This window comes from Anolis carolinensis, chromosome 1 (assembly GCF_035594765.1).
Source record: "Anolis carolinensis isolate JA03-04 chromosome 1, rAnoCar3.1.pri, whole genome shotgun sequence".
Lineage (NCBI taxonomy): Eukaryota > Metazoa > Chordata > Lepidosauria > Squamata > Dactyloidae > Anolis > Anolis carolinensis.
In genome coordinates, this window is record NC_085841.1 from 303,020,223 (window position 1) to 303,040,039 (window position 19,817).

At 37.0% G+C, this 19,817-nt stretch overlaps 1 protein-coding gene across 8 annotated transcripts in view; it reads left to right on the plus strand.

Annotated features, from left to right (window-relative positions):
- Positions 1 to 19,817, plus strand: part of atg13 (autophagy related 13) — a 37,225-nt gene that overhangs the window by 3,438 nt on the left and 13,970 nt on the right. For 3 of the 8 annotated variants that reach the window (XM_062962653.1, XM_008104806.3, XM_016992175.2), the window contains exons 2-11: positions 4,717 to 4,798; positions 8,653 to 8,733; positions 9,325 to 9,444; positions 10,042 to 10,088; positions 12,166 to 12,306; positions 13,474 to 13,514; positions 13,834 to 13,930; positions 14,181 to 14,279; positions 15,501 to 15,591; positions 16,791 to 16,874. In XM_062962653.1, the coding sequence (XP_062818723.1) occupies positions 4,730 to 4,798; positions 8,653 to 8,733; positions 9,325 to 9,444; positions 10,042 to 10,088; positions 12,166 to 12,306; positions 13,474 to 13,514; positions 13,834 to 13,930; positions 14,181 to 14,279; positions 15,501 to 15,591; positions 16,791 to 16,874 (870 nt within the window). In that variant the 5' untranslated portion in view covers positions 4,717 to 4,729. The remainder of the gene's footprint in view (positions 1 to 4,716; positions 4,799 to 8,652; positions 8,734 to 9,324; positions 9,445 to 10,041; positions 10,089 to 12,165; positions 12,307 to 13,473; positions 13,515 to 13,833; positions 13,931 to 14,180; positions 14,280 to 15,500; positions 15,592 to 16,790; positions 16,875 to 19,817) is intronic. The other 5 variants (XM_003214591.4, XM_003214592.4, XM_062962849.1 and 2 more) reach the window with 3 other exon arrangements.

A 19,817-nucleotide genomic window follows, 5' to 3' on the forward strand; every position in this document is an offset into this window, starting at 1 on the left:
GGCTGCCACAGTCTAGCACTCAGGCACAAAATGCTCTTATCTTGCAGTGTAATGGTGCTGTGCACATAATTATTTGTTACCTCCATCTCCTTATGGCTCGAGGATGGGTAAAACACAAACACCCAGATAAAACACAATAGCATTAAAATAAATATATTAAAATAGAAAGTAGAAAGATTAAAACACACTGATAAATGTTTAATGGTAAAGTGTCATATATTAAATTTACCAGGATTCAAATTGAAAGTGTAATCATTTCCCCAACAATTATCAATACCTAACTTGGAACTCTTAGGTAGTATTCCTCTTAGAACAGGTTGAAGTACCTGTTGTCAGTGCTACTACTACTTTCAAAACATGAGTAGATAGGCAGAGAAGAAGCATATTCCGAAATAGCTTGTAAGTTACACCAATGAATGCCTTTTGTTTAGAATTTTAATTGGGGTCACTTTAAAGGCTTTATTGTTTTCCAGGAGTTTGTTATGGAGAAAAATGTTGGTGTGAGCTTTAAAGGTTTTTGAAATATGCTGCAATCTCAATTCTAGGTTGGACCAGTATTGACTCCAATCACTGACTAGTGTTCTTGAGTTGTCAAGGAGAGGTTCTTTAGTTACCTTAGTTCTTTTTAACTGAGAGTTAAATCTGGACTATTTGAAATGCAAAGTCAATGACTAATCATGGAGACCCAGTCTACCCCAAAGTCCAAAACCATTTCAGAAAGCATAATCTAGGTATCATAACTTTATTTTGTACCCCGCCTCCATCTCCCTGAAGGGACACGGGACGGCTTACATGGGGCCTAGCCTGTATAGTTACAATAAACTGAATAAAACACATCAAAATAAAAATACAAGTTCAAATATAAAATTGTACACATTAACATAATATTAAAATGGTGACCATAGTAAAACATAATGTAGACACCAGAGTAAAAGTCATAAAAACGTGCTGGGCCAAAGTGCACAGAGTGAGTGTTGTAAACACAGGGGATGGGGTAGATGATTAAAGTACTGCAAACAATAAAAGAGACTTGGGATGGGGTGGACACTATGGCTATTTCCAGCTGAAGGAACAAGGTAAAGTGCATGAATTATTGATCATTGTGAAGAATGTGGTGTTTCTAGCAGCATGTTCTTACATATTTTTATCATTTGTTAACACACAATATTTCAATTTATGCTACTACAGGATAAATACCAGAATGGACAAATACAAATGTTTACTCACAAATATATATAGTAACTGAATTCAATAGGGCTTATTCCTAAATAAATGGGTTCAGGATTTGTAACCAAATGAAACAGTTTGAAGTGCTTCACTTTCCATTGTTTAAACAAAAATGTTTAAGGCATTTTATTAAAATTTATTCTACAGTTCATTGGTATGCCTTTAACAGATATTCCCTTCATTTGTAATCTTCAAATCATATGGGACAGCAATGAAAATACTGTTGTTAAAAAGGAAGCCGCACACAACGGAGGCTCCATGTACACTATTGTAAAATGCAATTTGAAACTGCATTATATGGTTAGTGTAGATTTATATAATGCTGTTTAACTGGATTATGTAAGGGAAGTATGATGCCCCTCTATTTTGCTTTGGTCAGAGCTCACCTAGAAGACTATATCTAATTTTGGGCAACCCAATTCAAGAGGGATGTTGACAACTTGGAATGTGTCCAAAGGAGGGCCACTAAAATGATCAAAGGTCTGGAAAGCGTGTCTTTTGAAGAGCAGCTTAATGAGCTGGGCATGTTTAGCCTGGAAAAGAGAAGGTTTAAAAGGAGACACGATTGCCATGTTTAAATATCTGAAAGAATGTCATAAGAAAGAGGGAGCAGACTTGTTTTTTGTGGCCCTGGAAACTAGGACTTAGAGCAGTATGTTCATATTACAGGAAAGATGGTTCCACCTGAACATTAGAAAGAACCTCCCTGTAAGAGCTATTCAGAAGTGGAACTCTCTGCCTTGGAGTGTAGTGAAAGTTCCTTCTTTGAAGGGTTTTAAACAGAGGTTGGACGGTCATCTGTCGGGGTACTTCGATTATTCTTTTCCTGCATGGCAGGGAGTTGGACTGGATGGCCCATGTGGTCTCTTCCAACTCTGTGATTCTATATGAGTCAACGCTGACCATATAATGAAGTTTCAGACTTTATTATATGGCAGTCTAGATGTGGTCTGTCACCTCCAGATGTGGTGAAATACAGCTCTCATGAATTCATGCTAGAATAATATTTTGAACTTCACAGTTTCTAAGTTTCTCTTTGTGTATATGTTGTGTATCATTTAAGGGAAATTTTCACCCAAAAGTATGCAAAACATTGATTGTTTACACAAAACACTGACATTTTCAAGTTCAGAATCCAGGAATTCTTGGTGTCACCAATTCATAGTTACAGAAAGCTCTGCTCTTTGATAACACTGTGTTGAAAAAGGAATGATTGAGACACAAACTCTGTTATTGCCATTAGAAAACAATGCATAATTTGTAATAATGCTGGTTATTATTTATTTCTTCCATTTCTTCCTTTTACATATAAAAATCAAAAAATGGTCACTATATATTGGTATCTACTTTTTAATGTTATCTTGAAACGATGTAGAAGTGTTTAATTATCTCTATTTTGGTCCAGATCTAATTTGTGAAATTTAATTTTGATAAAATATATTATTGCCTACATACGTACATACATACATACATAGTGTTCACACAGCAACAGTTTATTGATAACTTGATGGGCATTACTGTTCTAGTAACAAGAGATAAATGATAGTTTACTGAAAATCACACAGCTATTCCTAGCTAAGGCAGGGTTGATGGTATGTACATTGAACTTTCGTTCTGATCCAATTGTCTTATTAACTACATTAAGCTATTGTAGTGAATATTGTGAACATTCATACATCTTTTTCACAGGAGAGAAGGGGAAATCATGTAGCATCTTAAGGCATTTGTTGTTGCATAAGCTTTCATAGACTGGTACCTACTTAGATATGTGATTTGTTGTCCTCATTTGGCATTTCACTGCATTAGGCCTGTGACATGCCTGATATCACATATTCATTCACACAATTAGTTATAGAACCTAATAAGTCAGCCATATCATCATAAAGTGGTTCATCTACAAATAACCCTTTGTTACCTACATAGAGTAAATGTGCTAATCGCTATACAGAAGAATAAATGAATGCCAATTTCACATCACATCTTTGAGCTCATTGGTACTTACACCCAAATAAAATGCATGCGTAATATCAATGTTGGTCCTTAAAATGTTATTAGTCTCATCTTACTTGTAGATATGTCTGCATTTGAGCCTTGGCTATAACTGCAAACCTGTACTGATTTGTGCAATTTATAGCATCTGATCTCGCCTCTCATTATTTTTTTCTTTGTGCCACGACATAAAATCTCCCCAGTTTATTTGTTGGTGTGTGCCTTTAAGTCGTATTTTCACTTAAGGCAAACCAAGCATGGGGATTTCTTGGCAAGAATTGTTCAGAAGAGATTTGCCCTTCCTTTTCGTTGAGGCTGAGAGAGTATGACTTTTCCAAGGACACTCAGTGGGTTTCCATGACTGAGAGAGGACTCAAACTCTGCAACAGTCTACCATAAGTATTCTTGTAGAACGCCATTAATGTAAAAGTATGGCATTGTAGACATTTTTGTTGGGGATATATATAGACAATTCTATTAATAATGTATTCATATTACTGCTTTTATTAGTGGCATAGCATTGCATAGTGTTGTTAACTATTTAAAGATTTAACATAATAAATGAAAATACATGTGGTTCTTGGTTTATTTTGAAAAGCGTTCAACTGTGTCCCTCAACTGGTGTGTCATCAAGATGTGTGTAGTAGCCTGCATAGCATATAAATGCTGACTCTACAGGCTAGGTGCTTGAGCAAGGATATTTATTATTAAGCCAGAAGCAGTACTTCCTGAAATTTCTGCCACTGCTGCCCAATCCAAATCTCAATGCAGTAGGATATAATTGCATTATAGGGGGCAAGCCACTGACCATTTGTTGAAATATATTGTTCCTCTATTTGGGGAAGGATTCTGGTAGAGGTCAAAAGCTCTTGTGACCGTCTTTCCCACTGAATAACCATTGAGACAGGATTTTGCAAAATCTTTGATTGATTCCCTAGTTGCCCACTCATCTAGGGAAGGTAGCTCATTGACACATTAGCTAATTTGAACCAACTCTTCAAAAGTCTTCACATTCTTAGGACAACAGCAAATTTGCTCTGGTCAGCCAAGATTGGGCTAGGCTTAAGTAAATATCTGGGTGCTTCTGTTCAAACTGCTGTTGATATTTGAAAATGTGACAAATTTTCTTAAAATTTACCTAGTGACAAAAATATGGTATGTAGTTCTAGCATATTCGGTGGTTTAAATAAAATGTGAACGTTTCCTGCACCAATTTCAGTCTTGGCTGAGCTGATTCTAAAATAGATACTTTTGGACTGTTGGAAATAGAAATTTCTCTGGAGTGAATTCTCTTCATAGCATTCTTTCAATTATTCTGGTAATATATTAATGTGGATCATAACATTTAATCACCCGAAAGTGGGTAGCTTTTGAAAACTGGTTTACTAGCTCTTATTATTTTCTCACCAAAGTTGTTGATCAGTTTGTAATAATACAATAGGATCTCTGAATGCAGAAAACTAAATAAAAATTGAATCTTCTATGTCTGTTTTCTTACAGATCTCTTTATGCAATGGACACTGATCTCAGTTCCCAAGATAGGAAGGACTTGGACAAGTTTATCAAATTTTTTGCCTTGAAGGTAATTATTTATTATCAACATACTTCTTCATTTATGTTGCAACATGAAAAACTTAACATGCCCTGCAACTATTCAAATCCTAATAGTAGAAATAACATTGATTAATCCAGCATTTATAGGTCCTTTTTCACAACATGTTTTCTAATCATGAAATGGTGCTTCCGTTGAGCTTTTCCAATGGGGGAAACAAATGTCCACTGCTGCCTGCTCAGGAGAGAATCATTGCCGTTTAATTCATTTCTATTTAAATAGGAAAAATGTTAGTGTTCAGTTTGGAATCAAGAAAGATGAAACACACAGTCATTACCACTCAGTATCTGTTTGTTATCTAGTCTGGATAACATTCTAGCCAGTAGAGCAGCAGAATGTCCAATTCTTGCAATTCAGAAAGACAGTCTAAATTTCTATTCACAAAGGCAGTTCCATTTAATGACCTACTTGGAAGAGCAGCTGGTATCCAAATGTGTTTGTTTATGCTGTGTTGGCAAAGTCAAATGAGACTATATCATAGTGTAGTTGGAAAAGGTTTTGCATCTTAAAAGTGTTTGGTGACCATTCTTATGGCAATTTGTATTTGAGTTCAGTTGACTTCTTCCTTGAGGAGACCATTTTCAGGGCAGAGAGTGCTTCTGTATCAATGGAGAAAGCTAAGTTTTACAATTCTTCTAGTTCTGTTTCTTAAGATTAACCTCATATGGGGTGTGAAGAACTAACAAATTAACATTAGTAAGCCGTTAAAATACAGATGAGCAATAGAGATGTGGGCAAGATTGCACAGTTTTCCATATATAATCTATGTAATCTTTGAGTGGCTATTATATACTTTCCATATGAAACAGCAGATACATCCTATTGGTATTATAGATCAGGAAACTGGCTGACTGATTTGGGGCAAGATGGTTAGAAATGGTACAAGAATACAACTATACTGAGGTTATTCTACTATGTTTCTGGAAAGAGAACAGAGAAAGATCAGTTAACATTTTTTAAAGAAACAAAACTAGTGTTCTAAATTTTCTTCTTGTATCTCTTCTTTTGGGTACAGTATATATAGGATATATATATAGTCATTTTCTAGGGCAATGTTTCTCAGACTATCTCATGGAGATGACTGTCAGGTTGATTTTTTTTTTTAGAGTGACAGGGAGAGATTCTATCTTATGTACTCATTTTGTGCAATTATTTTTCTTTTCTGGAAACTTGCCAAAGATTGTCAGCTAAAACCTAAGTCCATCTAGGGACCACCACTTTGAGTACTTTTGGTCCAGGGAACAATTTTAGCAATTTCTTATCAGAACATAACACAAAAATCATACTTTTCAAAAGATTTGTGTAGGTTGCCTTGCATCAAATGTGAGTATCTATCAATGGGAAAAGCACAGAAGCATTATTTATATAGTACTAGCTTTGTCCAGCCACGCGTTGCTGTGGCTTATGGGAATCATTTGTTGGCCAGGTGGAATAATAGCCTTGCAGCCTCAAAGCCTGGCCATTTTCTGGAGTAGCACCCTCAAAGAGCCTGGCTACTTCCTTTGTAGGGGAATCATTGTTTGACCAGATTGAATTGCACCCAAATTGAATTGGACTCAAGATGATCCAGTTCAAAGCAGATAATATAAGATTATAAATAGGTAATATAGCTGTGTGGAAGGACCTTGAGTCTACACTGCCATATAATCCAGTTCAAATCAAATAATCTGCATTTTATAGGCAGTGTGGATCAGGCCAAAGTGCACTCTGCCTGTACCCTGGGAGCCATTTTGGCTGAGGGAGTTGCTAGAATAAAAAGGGGGCGGGGCCTAAAGACAGCCGGGGGGGGGGGGGCTAAAGGCAGCAGAACCTTCCTTTCTAACTGGCAGTTAGGGGGAGAAAGGTTCTTCCTCATCCTCTGTTTTTTTTAGGGTTTTTTATTTAAAGACATATTTTGGATGGCTATGTCTTTTGTGGCCAAATTTGGTGTGATTTGGTCCAGTGGTTTTGTTGTTTACTCCATAGTAAAACGAACATTACATTATATATATATAGATTGCTGATGTATGTGGCATTTTACAACTGTAAATCAGATGTCTGTCCAGAGAAAATTATAATCTAAATTCAACATGACCCGGGGGGGGGGGGGGGGGGGGAAGCAGAGGAAACGTAGGGATGGAATTACTGGAAGAATATGTGCTGATATCTGCTGTAGATATACTTAGCTGTAGATTTAGTTATGATTATATAGGGGCCAATGGATTATGCCAAAGATACTACTGAAAAGCTGGATTTTTAAGTGGAGTTTGAAGTAAGAGGTAGCACCAAGCAGTTATGCCTCAAGTCAAATCCTAGGTATATAGAACAACAAAGTAGGAAGGAAGGACAGAATCATGCCAACGGATTGATGGTGGACCTGAATAAGCAGATGTCACAGGCATGCATGCAACAGCATATGTGTCACAGACAGAACACCACCAAATAAGGTTCAACACAGTTTATTAAAGTTACAGAACCAAAAATGCCCGTAAGAAACAAAGGGCTAGGCAAACACTTGCCTTCAATGTGAAAAGATACAAAAAGACTCCGCTGATACTAAAAACGGTTCAAAAGATAAACCAGATTAAACAGGAGTTTAATCCGGGTTAAATCAAAAATGCTTACTTCAGCCTGGCACTTTAAACAAACAAAAGTTGGTAAACAAAGATTCAATGAAACACAAATAACTGGCAGCAGATTCCTCTCTGCTACTCAAAAGCTACGATTGAGTAACTAAGTTGTTACTCCTCCGTGCAACGAGCGAACTCCGGGTCCAAACACATCAATCAGGGTAGCAGCGGTCAGCAGGGTCCCAATCCGGTCCAAGGTCGAAAGCCAGGTACAGACGTCTTTAGTTCACCAGTTCCACCGATAGCCACAGAAGGGATAGTCCGAGGTCGTAGTCAGTCAGTCAGTCCAGCGTCAATCCAGAGTAGGCAATTAATGTCCGTCAAAAAGACGACGGAGGTCCAAGCTATCAAGATTAAACACAAGTTGCACAGGAAAAGCCCACACAGTTCCTCCCGCCGTCTATGCCCAGTGTCCTTGGTAACTTACGTATTCAGCAAACGAATCACACCCGTCTTCAGGAAATTCCCCAACAAGAGCCCAAGCGTTCGTCCAGATTACCTTGCCCAACGCAATTAGCCATTGATTCTAAACCCCATTTTATGCCAGTTCATAACTCCTCATCACTATCAGCTGCTATCCTAATTCCAGGTGCCTCATCATCATCATCCTCATCAGAGCTAAAACACCTTTGACTACGCCCCACAGCATCCCCAGCTGTGGATCCCGTTCCATCCCTCCAGCCCGTCCACGGGTCCGATCCTGCAACCCGCCAGTTGCCTCCCATGCTATCATTGCCGGTGACACCCAAATCCTCCCTCACACGAGTCCATTCCATGTCATCCTCCTCTGAGCTAACCATCTCTTCCTCCATTCCCTCGGTAAAACCCTCAAAGGAGTCTTCGTCTGTTGGTTCTGCAAATAAGTCTCGGAGCCGTTTCCTTTCGCGCTCCTCAAGAGAGTCTGACTCTCGAGGAGTCTTACGACCTCGTCTCCCAGTATCGGAGCCATAAGGCTCAACCATAACAATATGAGTTAAAAGATTAAGTGTGGTAGGGACAAGCACAAGATCATGGAGTGTTTTGAAGAGGTGAATAAAAATATATGCAGATACGAACAGGAAGCCAAGGACAGAAATTTAAAAGGAGACACCAAACTCAGAACATTAAGAAAAATGAATAATTTCGATAGTGTTGTTCTATGTATAATTCCATTGAGCAGATGTGCAACAGTACTTGGCTTCTCGTGGATTTCAGTGAGCTCATTTTCTCTTTCAGACTGTACAAGTGATTGTTCAAGCCCGGCTTGGAGAAAAGATTTGCACCCGATCCTCATCCTCACCAACAGGCTCTGACTGGGTAAGACATTAGAATTAACAGATGAATCATTTTTCTTGTCATGTTTAGACATAGAAAGCACTTAGGAAAAATACAAAATGGTAGTGTCCAGCATTCCAATTTTTAATTAATCTTTATAATGTACTTTGGACCAATTGTTCTTCTTCTGGGCCTGGGTGTATAAACAAATAGGGAATACGTTTGAGGAATTTCTACTTGAGGCTGGAACTTTTTGTCAGTGCTCTTCATTGAATGTGGTTGTCATAAATGATTGCTGGACATTGAGAGAACAACAAAGTAAAAAAGGAAATTTGGTGCATGTGGTATGTGCTTTTATATAAGTACAATAAAGGAAAACAAGCTGCAAGTTAAGTTCATTAGCAGATCTACCTCTAGACTTGTATTAGCAGAATAATGGAATCCTATGGAGATTATACACTACCATGCACACCCAAAATCTGTTCAAAGATGGGGAATCTAGGAGTTGCAGTGAGGAGGGAAAGGGAAGATAATTCTGTTGTACTGACACTACAGTGCCATGTTCTTTCAGAGTTCCAGACAGCAGGTATCTCAAATAAGTGCTTGAAAAAATAATAATCTTTAATGTTTCAGTTCAACTTGGCAATAAAAGATATACCAGAAGTTACTCATGAAGCAAAGAAAGCCTTGGCAGGACAGCTGCCCGCTGTTGGGCGGTCCATGTGTGTGGAAATCTCTCTCAAAACCTCTGAGGTAATATTTAAACAGAAGTCTGTTTAATTTGCCATCTTTGCCTATAAGACTCTTGTCAGATTTCATTACTTGTCTTCTGTCTTCTCATAATTCACATGCTATGTAGGAAAACAGTCTCTTGGTATGCTACTCTTGTTACAGTTAAGTAGGGTCTAGATGTAAATAATAGGAAGATCTGCACTGCTCTGATAAGTACAGTTTGCATGCTGCCATATTTAGGATCTTCTCAAGAACAAATTTAGGAGAACCTGTTCTGTCAAGTGGAAGAGGCTGTGTGGGTGTGTGCCTGTTACAAATGAGCAAAACTGTTTCCATCTTAAATGCAGTTTTAAACAAAAGAATAAGCAGGATGTATGAAACAGGTGAGAAGATGATAAGAAAGACAGATTCATCATAAAGGCCAGCCTTATGATCACACTTATTTCTGTATTTAGCTTCTTATGGAACACCCTGGAACCACAATTACGTAGATTTAGAGTGATATGTGATTATTGTGAGATCTGCTTGTTTTGCAACTATTTAGCCAGAATCACCATTTTTCTCTACAAGTCACCTGTAGTAGCATTTTCCTCACAAATATTCTTTGTTCACCTGCAGGGAGATTCCATGGAACTCGAAATCTGGTGTTTAGAAATGAATGAAAAGTAAGTGTGTGTTTGGTTGTTTAAAGTTTTATTGTCCCACTTTTCATAAGCGGAAGGAGGGATAAGACAGATTTGATCATGGCTTGAGAATGAACTACAGCGTGAGTCCACCATAATTTGGTGGGTTTGGATGAAGTTGTGCACTGCAGTATGCTACATCCATGAACTTTTCTACACAGAGTGGAAGAAGTTGGGAAGGAGGGAACATATAATACCTGAGGCAACTTGAAGGCACATACACATGTACTTATGCTCTCTTATTATGTAATACCTCTTCATAGTTAGATGTTACATTGTTATCTTGCGATATAATTAAATTTACTTGTTTCTATAGCAATCAGAACACTTAAGTTTTAGTCCAGATGCTTAACTCTATATTGTATTACATTTTTAACCTTTGAGTAAGTTACTTTGTTCAATATCCTTGAATGCGTACATGTAAACCGATAAATGCCAATTAGTTCCATACTTCTCCAACTTCTCTCTAAGCAATTTGTAATTCAAAAATCATGTGGGTTTGAATGATATTCTTTAATTGTATATAATGGGCTAGAAGAGCAGACAGGAACCTATACTGGGGCTGGATGATATCTAGGTGAGTCCTAGGCTGTCCACTTTTCCTTCTTTTATGCAAACAAAAATGCTCAACCAGAGCCTGCTCTGAACCTGGAGAAGCTCCATCCAGGTACTGGCTTAATTCCAAGCCAGTTTACCTTCTTCTGGACCTTCTCCATTAAGGAAAGGCTAAAGGAAAGCGAAATGGACTCATCTAGCACATAAAAGACTTTAGATACTGCCTGGACTCGTATGCATTTCAAAGAGTTTTAAACCAATTTTGGCAAAGTCAATTGAGCCATGACCTGTAGACATGCCTTGAATCCGTGGCTCTATTTCTGTTACACCCTCTTCTTTAAGAGATTTTGGCTCAAGAGTTTCTTCATCTTTGCTGTATGGCTTTCTTTTAGTTGAATAAAATATTGTTATAGTTGTAATATCCAGTTAACGTGTATTGTTCTTCCAGAAATTAATAAATTACAAAATAAGATATTTAATTTAAATTATATTTGTTCATTGATGGTTTTAAGTACAGTACTTCTAAAGTTTTTAAAATACCAGATGTTGTTGTTGGATGATGATGATACAATCTCCTGATGTACTTGGATTATGTATCCTTCAATGATCTATTGTAATTCGGAAATGATTTGAGGGGATGAACCTAAAGTATTACATGAAGTCAGTACTACTCCTTTTTATTTTTCAACAGGTAAACACAGATGCTTCTTTATGGCCTTTTATTTCTCCTAAACTAACAGATGAAAAATACACTACTTAGGAATTAAATATTTAGTACATTGTATCATAGAAAATATTATTGCTTTCTAAGACCCCCATGTCTCTCTTTGAATTCCTGACTATCTGAAAGCTAAACACTGAAATGGTCAGTCCTAATTGACAAAATAGATGGAGACGAAAGATACACCACCTTGAACCTGGCGTTCCACACGGTTAAAATGATATAATTATAATATATTGAATTGCTGTTCCAGGGGGGAGGGCAGGGGGTTGGGTGATACATTCCAAAGGATCGTTTAAAATGTCATTTAAGCATTAGTTACTTTTGGTATTATGTATATTGAAATAAGACATGCATCGCAAAAATATTGTTAATTGTTGGAATGTAAAAAAATTAAACATTAAAAAATCAACACTGAAATATATATTTTCAATTCATTACAAATAAAATCTGGAAGGATATTTCTATAGGCATCTACAGATTAAATAAAAATAAACGACAAAATGTACAGGGAATTACAATAATTGTCAAATTCTGATCCAAATATATTTGTATAGAGCCCTCCAAAAATCTTTCTATTAGAATTAGATTATGTTTTTGTTGGAATAAATTGCTCAGATTCTATGAAGAAATTTGTATGTCCTAACTGAAACAAATTACTTTAGTCTAATGGTGTTCTGCAGTCTCAGTTGCTTTAATTTCACATGGATTAAATTTAAATAAGATCTTAATTTCTCAATCCTATTTTATTTTTGTTATTTTACTTTTTCTTTGTTGTTTCAGATGTGATAAAGAAATTAAGATTTCATACACTGTGTATAACAGGCTGTCTCTATTGCTGAAATCTTTGCTTGCTATAACAAGGGTGACTCCTGCCTATCGATTATCAAGAAAACAAGGTCATGAATATGTAATATTGTACAGGTAATACTGGCTCTGATAAGCCTTTAAAATGTAGCACCTATGCACTTCTTCCTGTTTTTTAAATATTTCTTGCTTAAGTCTCCTATTATTAATTTTTCGTAACTTCTCTATATGCTTAGGATGTTCTTCCCATTTATATTTAAACATGCTTTTTTGTTTCTTCTAAAAATATTTTTAGTTAAAAGAGATCCCTTCAGCTTCACTTGTTAACTTATTCTTACTTTTGAAATTGTAACATAATACGATCACATTAAAACAACTACAAATAAAATGAGGCAGCTCCAAATTAACCAAGTCAGTAAAAACAAAGATTTCCAAAGACCTGAAATAAGAAGACTAGAAAAACTTAGAGGGAATCTGATTAATCTGGGCTGGATGCTTTGCCAGTGGATAATTGTCTCCTCCAGCAGACAAAATATTGCTAATGGGCCTAACTTTTTATATTTACTTATTTACAGTATTTCTATTCCACCCTTCTCACCCCGAAGGGGACTCAGGGCGGATTACAATGAACATATATATGGCAAGCATTCAATGCTATCAGACAAACAACATACAGTATAGACACACACAGAGGCAATTTTAACATTTCCAGCTTTCATGAGGGTATGCTCGATTCCGGCCACAGGGGGGGACTGTTGCTTCATCATCCACGAGTGACACCGAGTGCTGTACTTCCTCATTCCTTTCCACGTGCTGCTGGCAGTTTCATGGTGTTGTAAATTAGCCTCCCTCATAAAGCGTACCTAAATTTCCTAGTTGACAGATGCAACTGTCTTTCGGGCTGCTTAGGTAAACAGCAAGCCGGGCTATTTAATGGTCGTGGGCTTAACCTGACCCGGGCTTCGAACTCATGACCTCTCGATCAGTAGCGATTTATTGCAGCTGGTTACTAGCCAGCTGCGCCACAGCCTGGCCCAGCTATATATATTATTTAACTCTCTTTTCCCAGTTATAAATGGGCAATCAAGCCAACAAGAGTATTTGACCAGTCAAAAAGCATATCAAGGTTATAGTTAACTTCATATATTGAAAAAAACAAATTAGCAGTTATTATATTGTTGTTATTATTGTTATATCATCCTTTTTCCTTAAAACAGTGCACCTGACCTTATACTACCTAGTATACCACAGTGAATGTGTACTCTCTCTTTCTATTTATTGCAGGATATACTTCGGAGAAGTGCAACTCAGTGGCTTGGGAGAAGGTATGGTTGGGCAGGAAGGCTTTTGATTTTGACAAGTGGCATCATAGTAATATTTTAAAGAGTAAGAATAATATAGTTTGGGGAAATGAAGAACCACAGCAAATAAAGTTAAACAAATGCAAATAAAGCTGGTGTTATCACAATGATTTTAGGAAGGGGTATGCCTGAAGTCAGGGATATGACAGGAAGATACGTTATTATCATCTCTACTGTTAATAGTAGTAGAATAAATGAAAATGTTTTAATAGAAACAGTAAGCCATAGATTTATTTTAAGTAAGATAATTCCGATGTGGATCATTTCTCTTTTGCTTCTCTAGGGTTTCAGACAGTCCGTGTTGGGACAGTGGGTACTCCATTGGGCACTATCACTTTGTCCTGTGCCTATAGAATCAACTTAGCCTTCATGTCTACCAGGTGAGGACATAATCATCAAAACTGAACTGTTTTTTTCAAGTGCTTGGATTGCAGTGTGTTATTATTTGGTAACTCGGTCTATACCATACTCCTAAATATCAATTTCCTTATCTATATGTGGAGTTGCAGGGTTGAATTGTGGTGTTGCTCTGCTCCCCATTAACTTATGGAAAGGACTGCCAGAACTCGGGTTGCAGTAGAGAAGGGGAGCGGGTCTTATGAATAACATCATGTGCTTGTTGCATTGCAGGCAGTTTGAGAGGACCCCACCTATCATGGGGATTATCATTGATCACTTTGTGGACCGTCCCTACCCCAGTTCCTCACCCATGCACCCCTGCAATTACAGGTGAGGAAACAGGAGTTGCAGATAAAAGGCAGAGGAAGTTATTCCCAAATATAGGGCCTTTACAGCATGCACTGCTGGGTGGAGAAGAGGATGTGAGTCCTGATCATTTTTTTAAAATGGAGCACATAGAAAAAGCCCATAGTTTCTATCCTGCTAGGAATGAGATGAAAGAAAGATGGCCTACAGGAGTCTTAATTTCAGATTCACTCTAGTTCAAACAGTAGTTGCTTTAACGTCTCTTTTGCCTCGTTGATATTTTTCCTGACTATTCTTTGATGGTGCAGAATAAAAATATTATGTTGCTGTGGCAAGAAAAAGCAAACACATTTTCCTTGCACACACCCATTTTAATATTTGCATGTCCATGCGTTGTCCATGTACATGTCCATTCTTCCTTTTCTTTTTGGAAGAATGGAAGTAATTATATGTTTTTAAGCTTGAATAATGTATTTTATGGATTATTGTTAATGGTTTTAAATATGTTGTTGTTTTTTACTGATTTTATGTGGCATTGAATTTTGCCGGTTGTTGTAAGCCCCCCTGAGTCCCCTCGGGTGAGAAGGGTGGGGTAGAAATGTTGTAAATGAATAAATAATAAATAAGTTGTATGAAGCATACATTATTATTGATTTATTTTGTAATGGATATTATTATTTATTGTATTGCTTATTGTGTTGTGATGTGTTGTTCTTTTATATGCTATTTATATTGTATTGTTTTGGGCATGGCCCCATGTAAGCCACCCCGAGTCCCCGTTGGGGAGATGGTGGCGGGGTATAAATAAAGTATTATTATTATTATTATTATTATTATTATTATTATTATTATTATTATTAAGGATTTTATATACATTTTAGTGTGTGACACTTCTTGAGTTGTTGTTTTTCTTCCTTAACCTTTTGATTATCATCCCCAAAACTTTGGCAGAATGCTCAGAACTAGATTTTTTGACCATTTGTAAAATTACCTTTACAGTGAGTAAATTAGAACAGTTTTAATAAGAGTTGTCTTTCAGATAAAACCCCATATCCAGAAATCCTTAATCTACCCCAATAGAGTTTCCTTTTGCCCTACAGGGAAAGAATAAGAGCTCCTTCATAATCTCCTTTCAACTCCACTCAAACATTTTGGTTCTTGTCTACATTGTTTATGTCAGTATGTGCTTTTCAGATCTGTATTTTATTAAACATCCCCATTGGGATCTCCTCTCTTTGTTTTAAGAACTGGTGAGGAAAATGCAGCTGCATATCCTTCTGTGGAGGATTCGCAAGAGGCATGCACTACTTCTTTCTCTACTTCTCCACCATCCCAGGTAAGTTATTTTTAGGAAAGAACTCCAGAAGTTGCCCAATGTGCTACTTTTTGAGAGTCTGTTGTATACAGTCATGCAAATAAAGATTGCTGAAAGCTAATGCTGGTAGGTGTATACTCTCTGTTTACATTGGCCTCTTCTACACTGCCATATAAAATCCAGAATATCTGCTTTGAACTGGATTATATGGCAGTGTTGACTCAGATAATCCAGTTCAAAGCAGAGAATAGTGGGTTATCCACTTTGATAATCTGGATTATATAGAAGTGTAGAAAGGGCTTTTGTAGTCTTAAATTTACTTCCTCATATATTTCACCAGAAATGTTTTGATACTGGTCTCAACTGCTTGAGCAGGGTATGATTTGGAATTTGATTAGATTATGTGCTTTTTGTAACTTTAAACAATTTTCCTTATTCAAACATTATCTGTAGTTTTCAAAGCTCATTGCATTCTCAGGCCAGTGGCTTTGCTAAATTCTAAACCGATACAAAAGTCTTATAGCTGTGTAACAGGTGTAGAAATAACACTTAACTTTTAACCACAGTTCAACAAGGCGCCTAAGTCTTCCCTGTGAGAAATGCAAATGAACAGTGTTGGAGGAAGGAAAAGACATACAAAACTTAAAATGCACACTGACCATATCTTGTTAGTCATATTTTAATGTTAGGCAGGACGGAAAGAATAGTGGTTAGTGCAGAGGCCAAAATCGATTCTCTTCTTTATCCAGTAGTTGGAAAATAGGGCTTTCTTCCCTTCCTGCTTCAATCTTCTCTAGTGTCCCAAAGCATTTCCATGGCCTCCATAGAAGATTTTGCGGGAAAGAATAAAAAGGAATGCAAGTTCTGGCAGAAACAGTAGGATCCTGCAGAAGTTGACAAAAGAGATCTTGGCCAGAACCTAATGTTTAATTGCAATTTGTATAGATTTGGGAGCATTCTTGAGACTCCAACCTAGCTATAACTAGGACTGTTCAGTGGGAAAAACACAACAGTTTCTTTCACATTTCAAACCATTCACCAGTTATGCAGAGCACTTCCAGTGATGTGACACACTGGACATGTATGAATGTTTCAAATAGCTCTGGCTACAGGATTCCTCATCAGCATTCATTTCATCCAGTTCTTTTCAGAATTTCCTTTCTGAAGTTTTTTCTTTCTTTTCCTTTCGTGTTTTCTTTTGTGTGTCTGTTTTCGTACAGTGTGTGTATACTATCACTAAAACACATATTCAGAGCTCTCCTCTTGTGGTGATGGACACCTTGAAGGGCCCCTTTTCACATCAAGTGAGTTCATTGTATAAAAGTGTGTCTGGCCTGAAATTTCAGACTTGGGAGACATATAACACAAGTATATTCGCAGTAAGCAGTAAACAATGTTGCTTTGAATTGAAACAAAACAGGCTTTGGGTTTCTTCCACTTGGGATTTGTTTAAATGAGAAAGTGAAGCAAACATTATTTGCCAAGTGTTTCACATTTGTAGTTTTATCACAGAACAGAAAATTTGCAAATTAGCGTTTGCAACGCAAGTATGTTAAGAAGGTCCAAGACAAACATTTAGAGGAATCTGATTCCCTTATGGAAAACATCTTTTTCTGAAAAATGTTGTAGTTCTTGTTTCTGGTTAGGATACAAATAATATTTTTTTATCTCAAATGAATTGAGAGGTCTATTTATAGTTGTCCTTGCTATTATGACGCTGTCATTAGACGCTTAGATTTTCAGCTTGTGCACTTGGGCAAAATGTACAGCTCTGTTCATTCTGTTCTTTCACAAAAGGAATGCTTCTTAGGAAAACTTGCCCTTATCAGATTTCAATGCACTCCATAATTTGACAGAAGGAAATGAATAGCTTTGTTTTCCTAGCAAGCAGACCAATCAGGGGAGCTACTGTCACAGAACTATGACACAAAGTATACATTCCCCTTGAATCCTGGATAAATCTTTCCACATTTGTGTATTCAAAATGTCTTCATTTTTATTGATGCCAAACTTCTTATTTCCAAGAACCTTTAATTTTTCATTTCAAAATTGAGCAAACCATTGGATAGAAGTGAGCAAATATGAAGGATTTCCATTCAATAGGAATACTGTGTCTTCTTTCCCCAGCCACATGTACATCTGAGTGTTTGTGGACACTGGGAAGACCCATTGTATCTGTGCACCTTAGGCCCAGCAAAACTATTAAATACAGTTCCTACTTCCATTCAGCATTGCAACAATAATATAGCTGGCAATTGTTTGGTACAAATTTAGTTCTCACAGTAAAAAATACAGATGTATCTATTCAAAATATACAATTGCAAAGAACGAAATTTGCTTCTTGTAAATGCTTTTTTTGCTCATGCACTCTTCTAGTCATCATTTGCAGGAACTTTTAATTTATGGCTGTGTACTGAAGGTTGTAAGGTGTCCTTTTGTGCATATCCTGAAACTTTGAACATCTAACACATGGGTGGATTTGTTTTCATTCTTATTTTGTAAATTGATATAATTGTCCATTGATAGTTGCCTTTCCTGGTTTTCTGTTATCATCACGGTTCTTTTTTTTTTTCCCTCAGAAGTTAATCCCATATACTCCTGCAGTTCTAGAAACCATGTGTTGGATAGTGCAAAAACTACACTTTGGAGTGGGGTCTTGAGAAAACTTTGGTACATGCTGATACAGATCCAATCTGATTATATCTGTCCAAAACAATCCTAACAGAACAATAAATAAACTGATAAATAAAAGAAAGAGCCGTTAAAGATTGATGTCTCTTATACTTAGAGAAGTTTTTAGAAGGATATTCTCACTGAGGAACATTGAAATATAATTGCTGAGTTATTGGAAGGAGGGAGAATAGTGACTTTCAGCTTGTGAAAAAGTGAATCCCTGGCAATTAGGAAAACCTGAGAGTGAAGAGACTTCTTTTGCCATACAGTGGCAAAGGCCTTTTCCTATTTACTTTTGTTTCTGGGAGTTTAAGGGGAATCTTTTCGTACAATACAACCTGATTCTTTATTAATAGAGGCCAGTAGTGTCCCTCTGTAGTCCTTGGATCCCTATTCTCATCAGCCCCATTCAGCAGACCAGTGGTTAGGAATAATGGGAATTGTCATACAGGATTTGTAGAGCCGTAGGTTACCCAGTCTTGCTTTAGTAATAATTTGAGACCTGGCAGGTAGCCTCTGAGAGATAAACCTTTCTTAGCTGTTCATACATCTCATAAGGTAGGGCAGATACTAGGCTTCTACAATCTACTTTGTTTTCCACTGAAACACTAGAGTTAAGGGTAAAATAACAACTCAGGAAAATGAGCATGAAATTGAAGTGACAGTGAACATAGAAGTGACAGGGAGCTTCCAAGGTGCTCAGCTTTGAAGTGTTCTTTACAGTTCCAGAAGTGTTCTGATAATTATTTTCACATAATTCCCAATACTTCCTTGTTTCCTTTGACCTTTCCTAATATCAGCAACCAAATTCGAGAGATAATTTTTTAGGAAAGGATTTATATTGTTGCTCCTTTTACATTTTGGGGAAACTAAAATCTTGCTGGTCTGCTAAAAATTGCAGAGAGATCTATCAGGAGATCTCAATCCATTTTCTGTCCATTTCTGTAGTAAGCATGTGAAAGGGAGACTAGATCTAATCAAATATCAGTTCTGTCCTGTAGCTGTGCTTTTGCGGTGGTATTCAGAATATTCATTGTTAGGAACAAACTTCTCAACAGGTGGGTTTGACTCTGAGGTAGATTTCCTCATTGAAATCTAGAGGGCCGGTTCTGATCTGATACCCATGATTTTAAGCTCCGTTTTTACCATCCTTGACAGAGGCAGTGAGGATTGTGCAATTGATCACAACATTTTTCAATAGTAAAACCCCCAAAAACAGATTAAAATCAGAACAGTGTTTGTGGAGATTAATGCAGTTTTTAACTGATAGCTCCCTTGTCCTACATGTTGTAAGTGAACTATAGCCTGCCCCTTGCTATTCTTCAATCTGTATTTAGGACATTGCCATACTTTACAGGCTGTGGTAAGCCATTTTTGGGCAAAACTTGGTCTTGAGAATTGACTGTTAGTAACTTTGAATTCTGTTGGAAGTAAGCCTCATTTGAATCACTGCATTTTTTTTTCTTTGCACAAATGCATATGCATGGATGTGTGTGCATGCTAGACAATGAGAACGCTAGTTTACTGTTTTGAACTACAAACCTGATTTCTTTTCCTCTTCTTGTCCAACAATA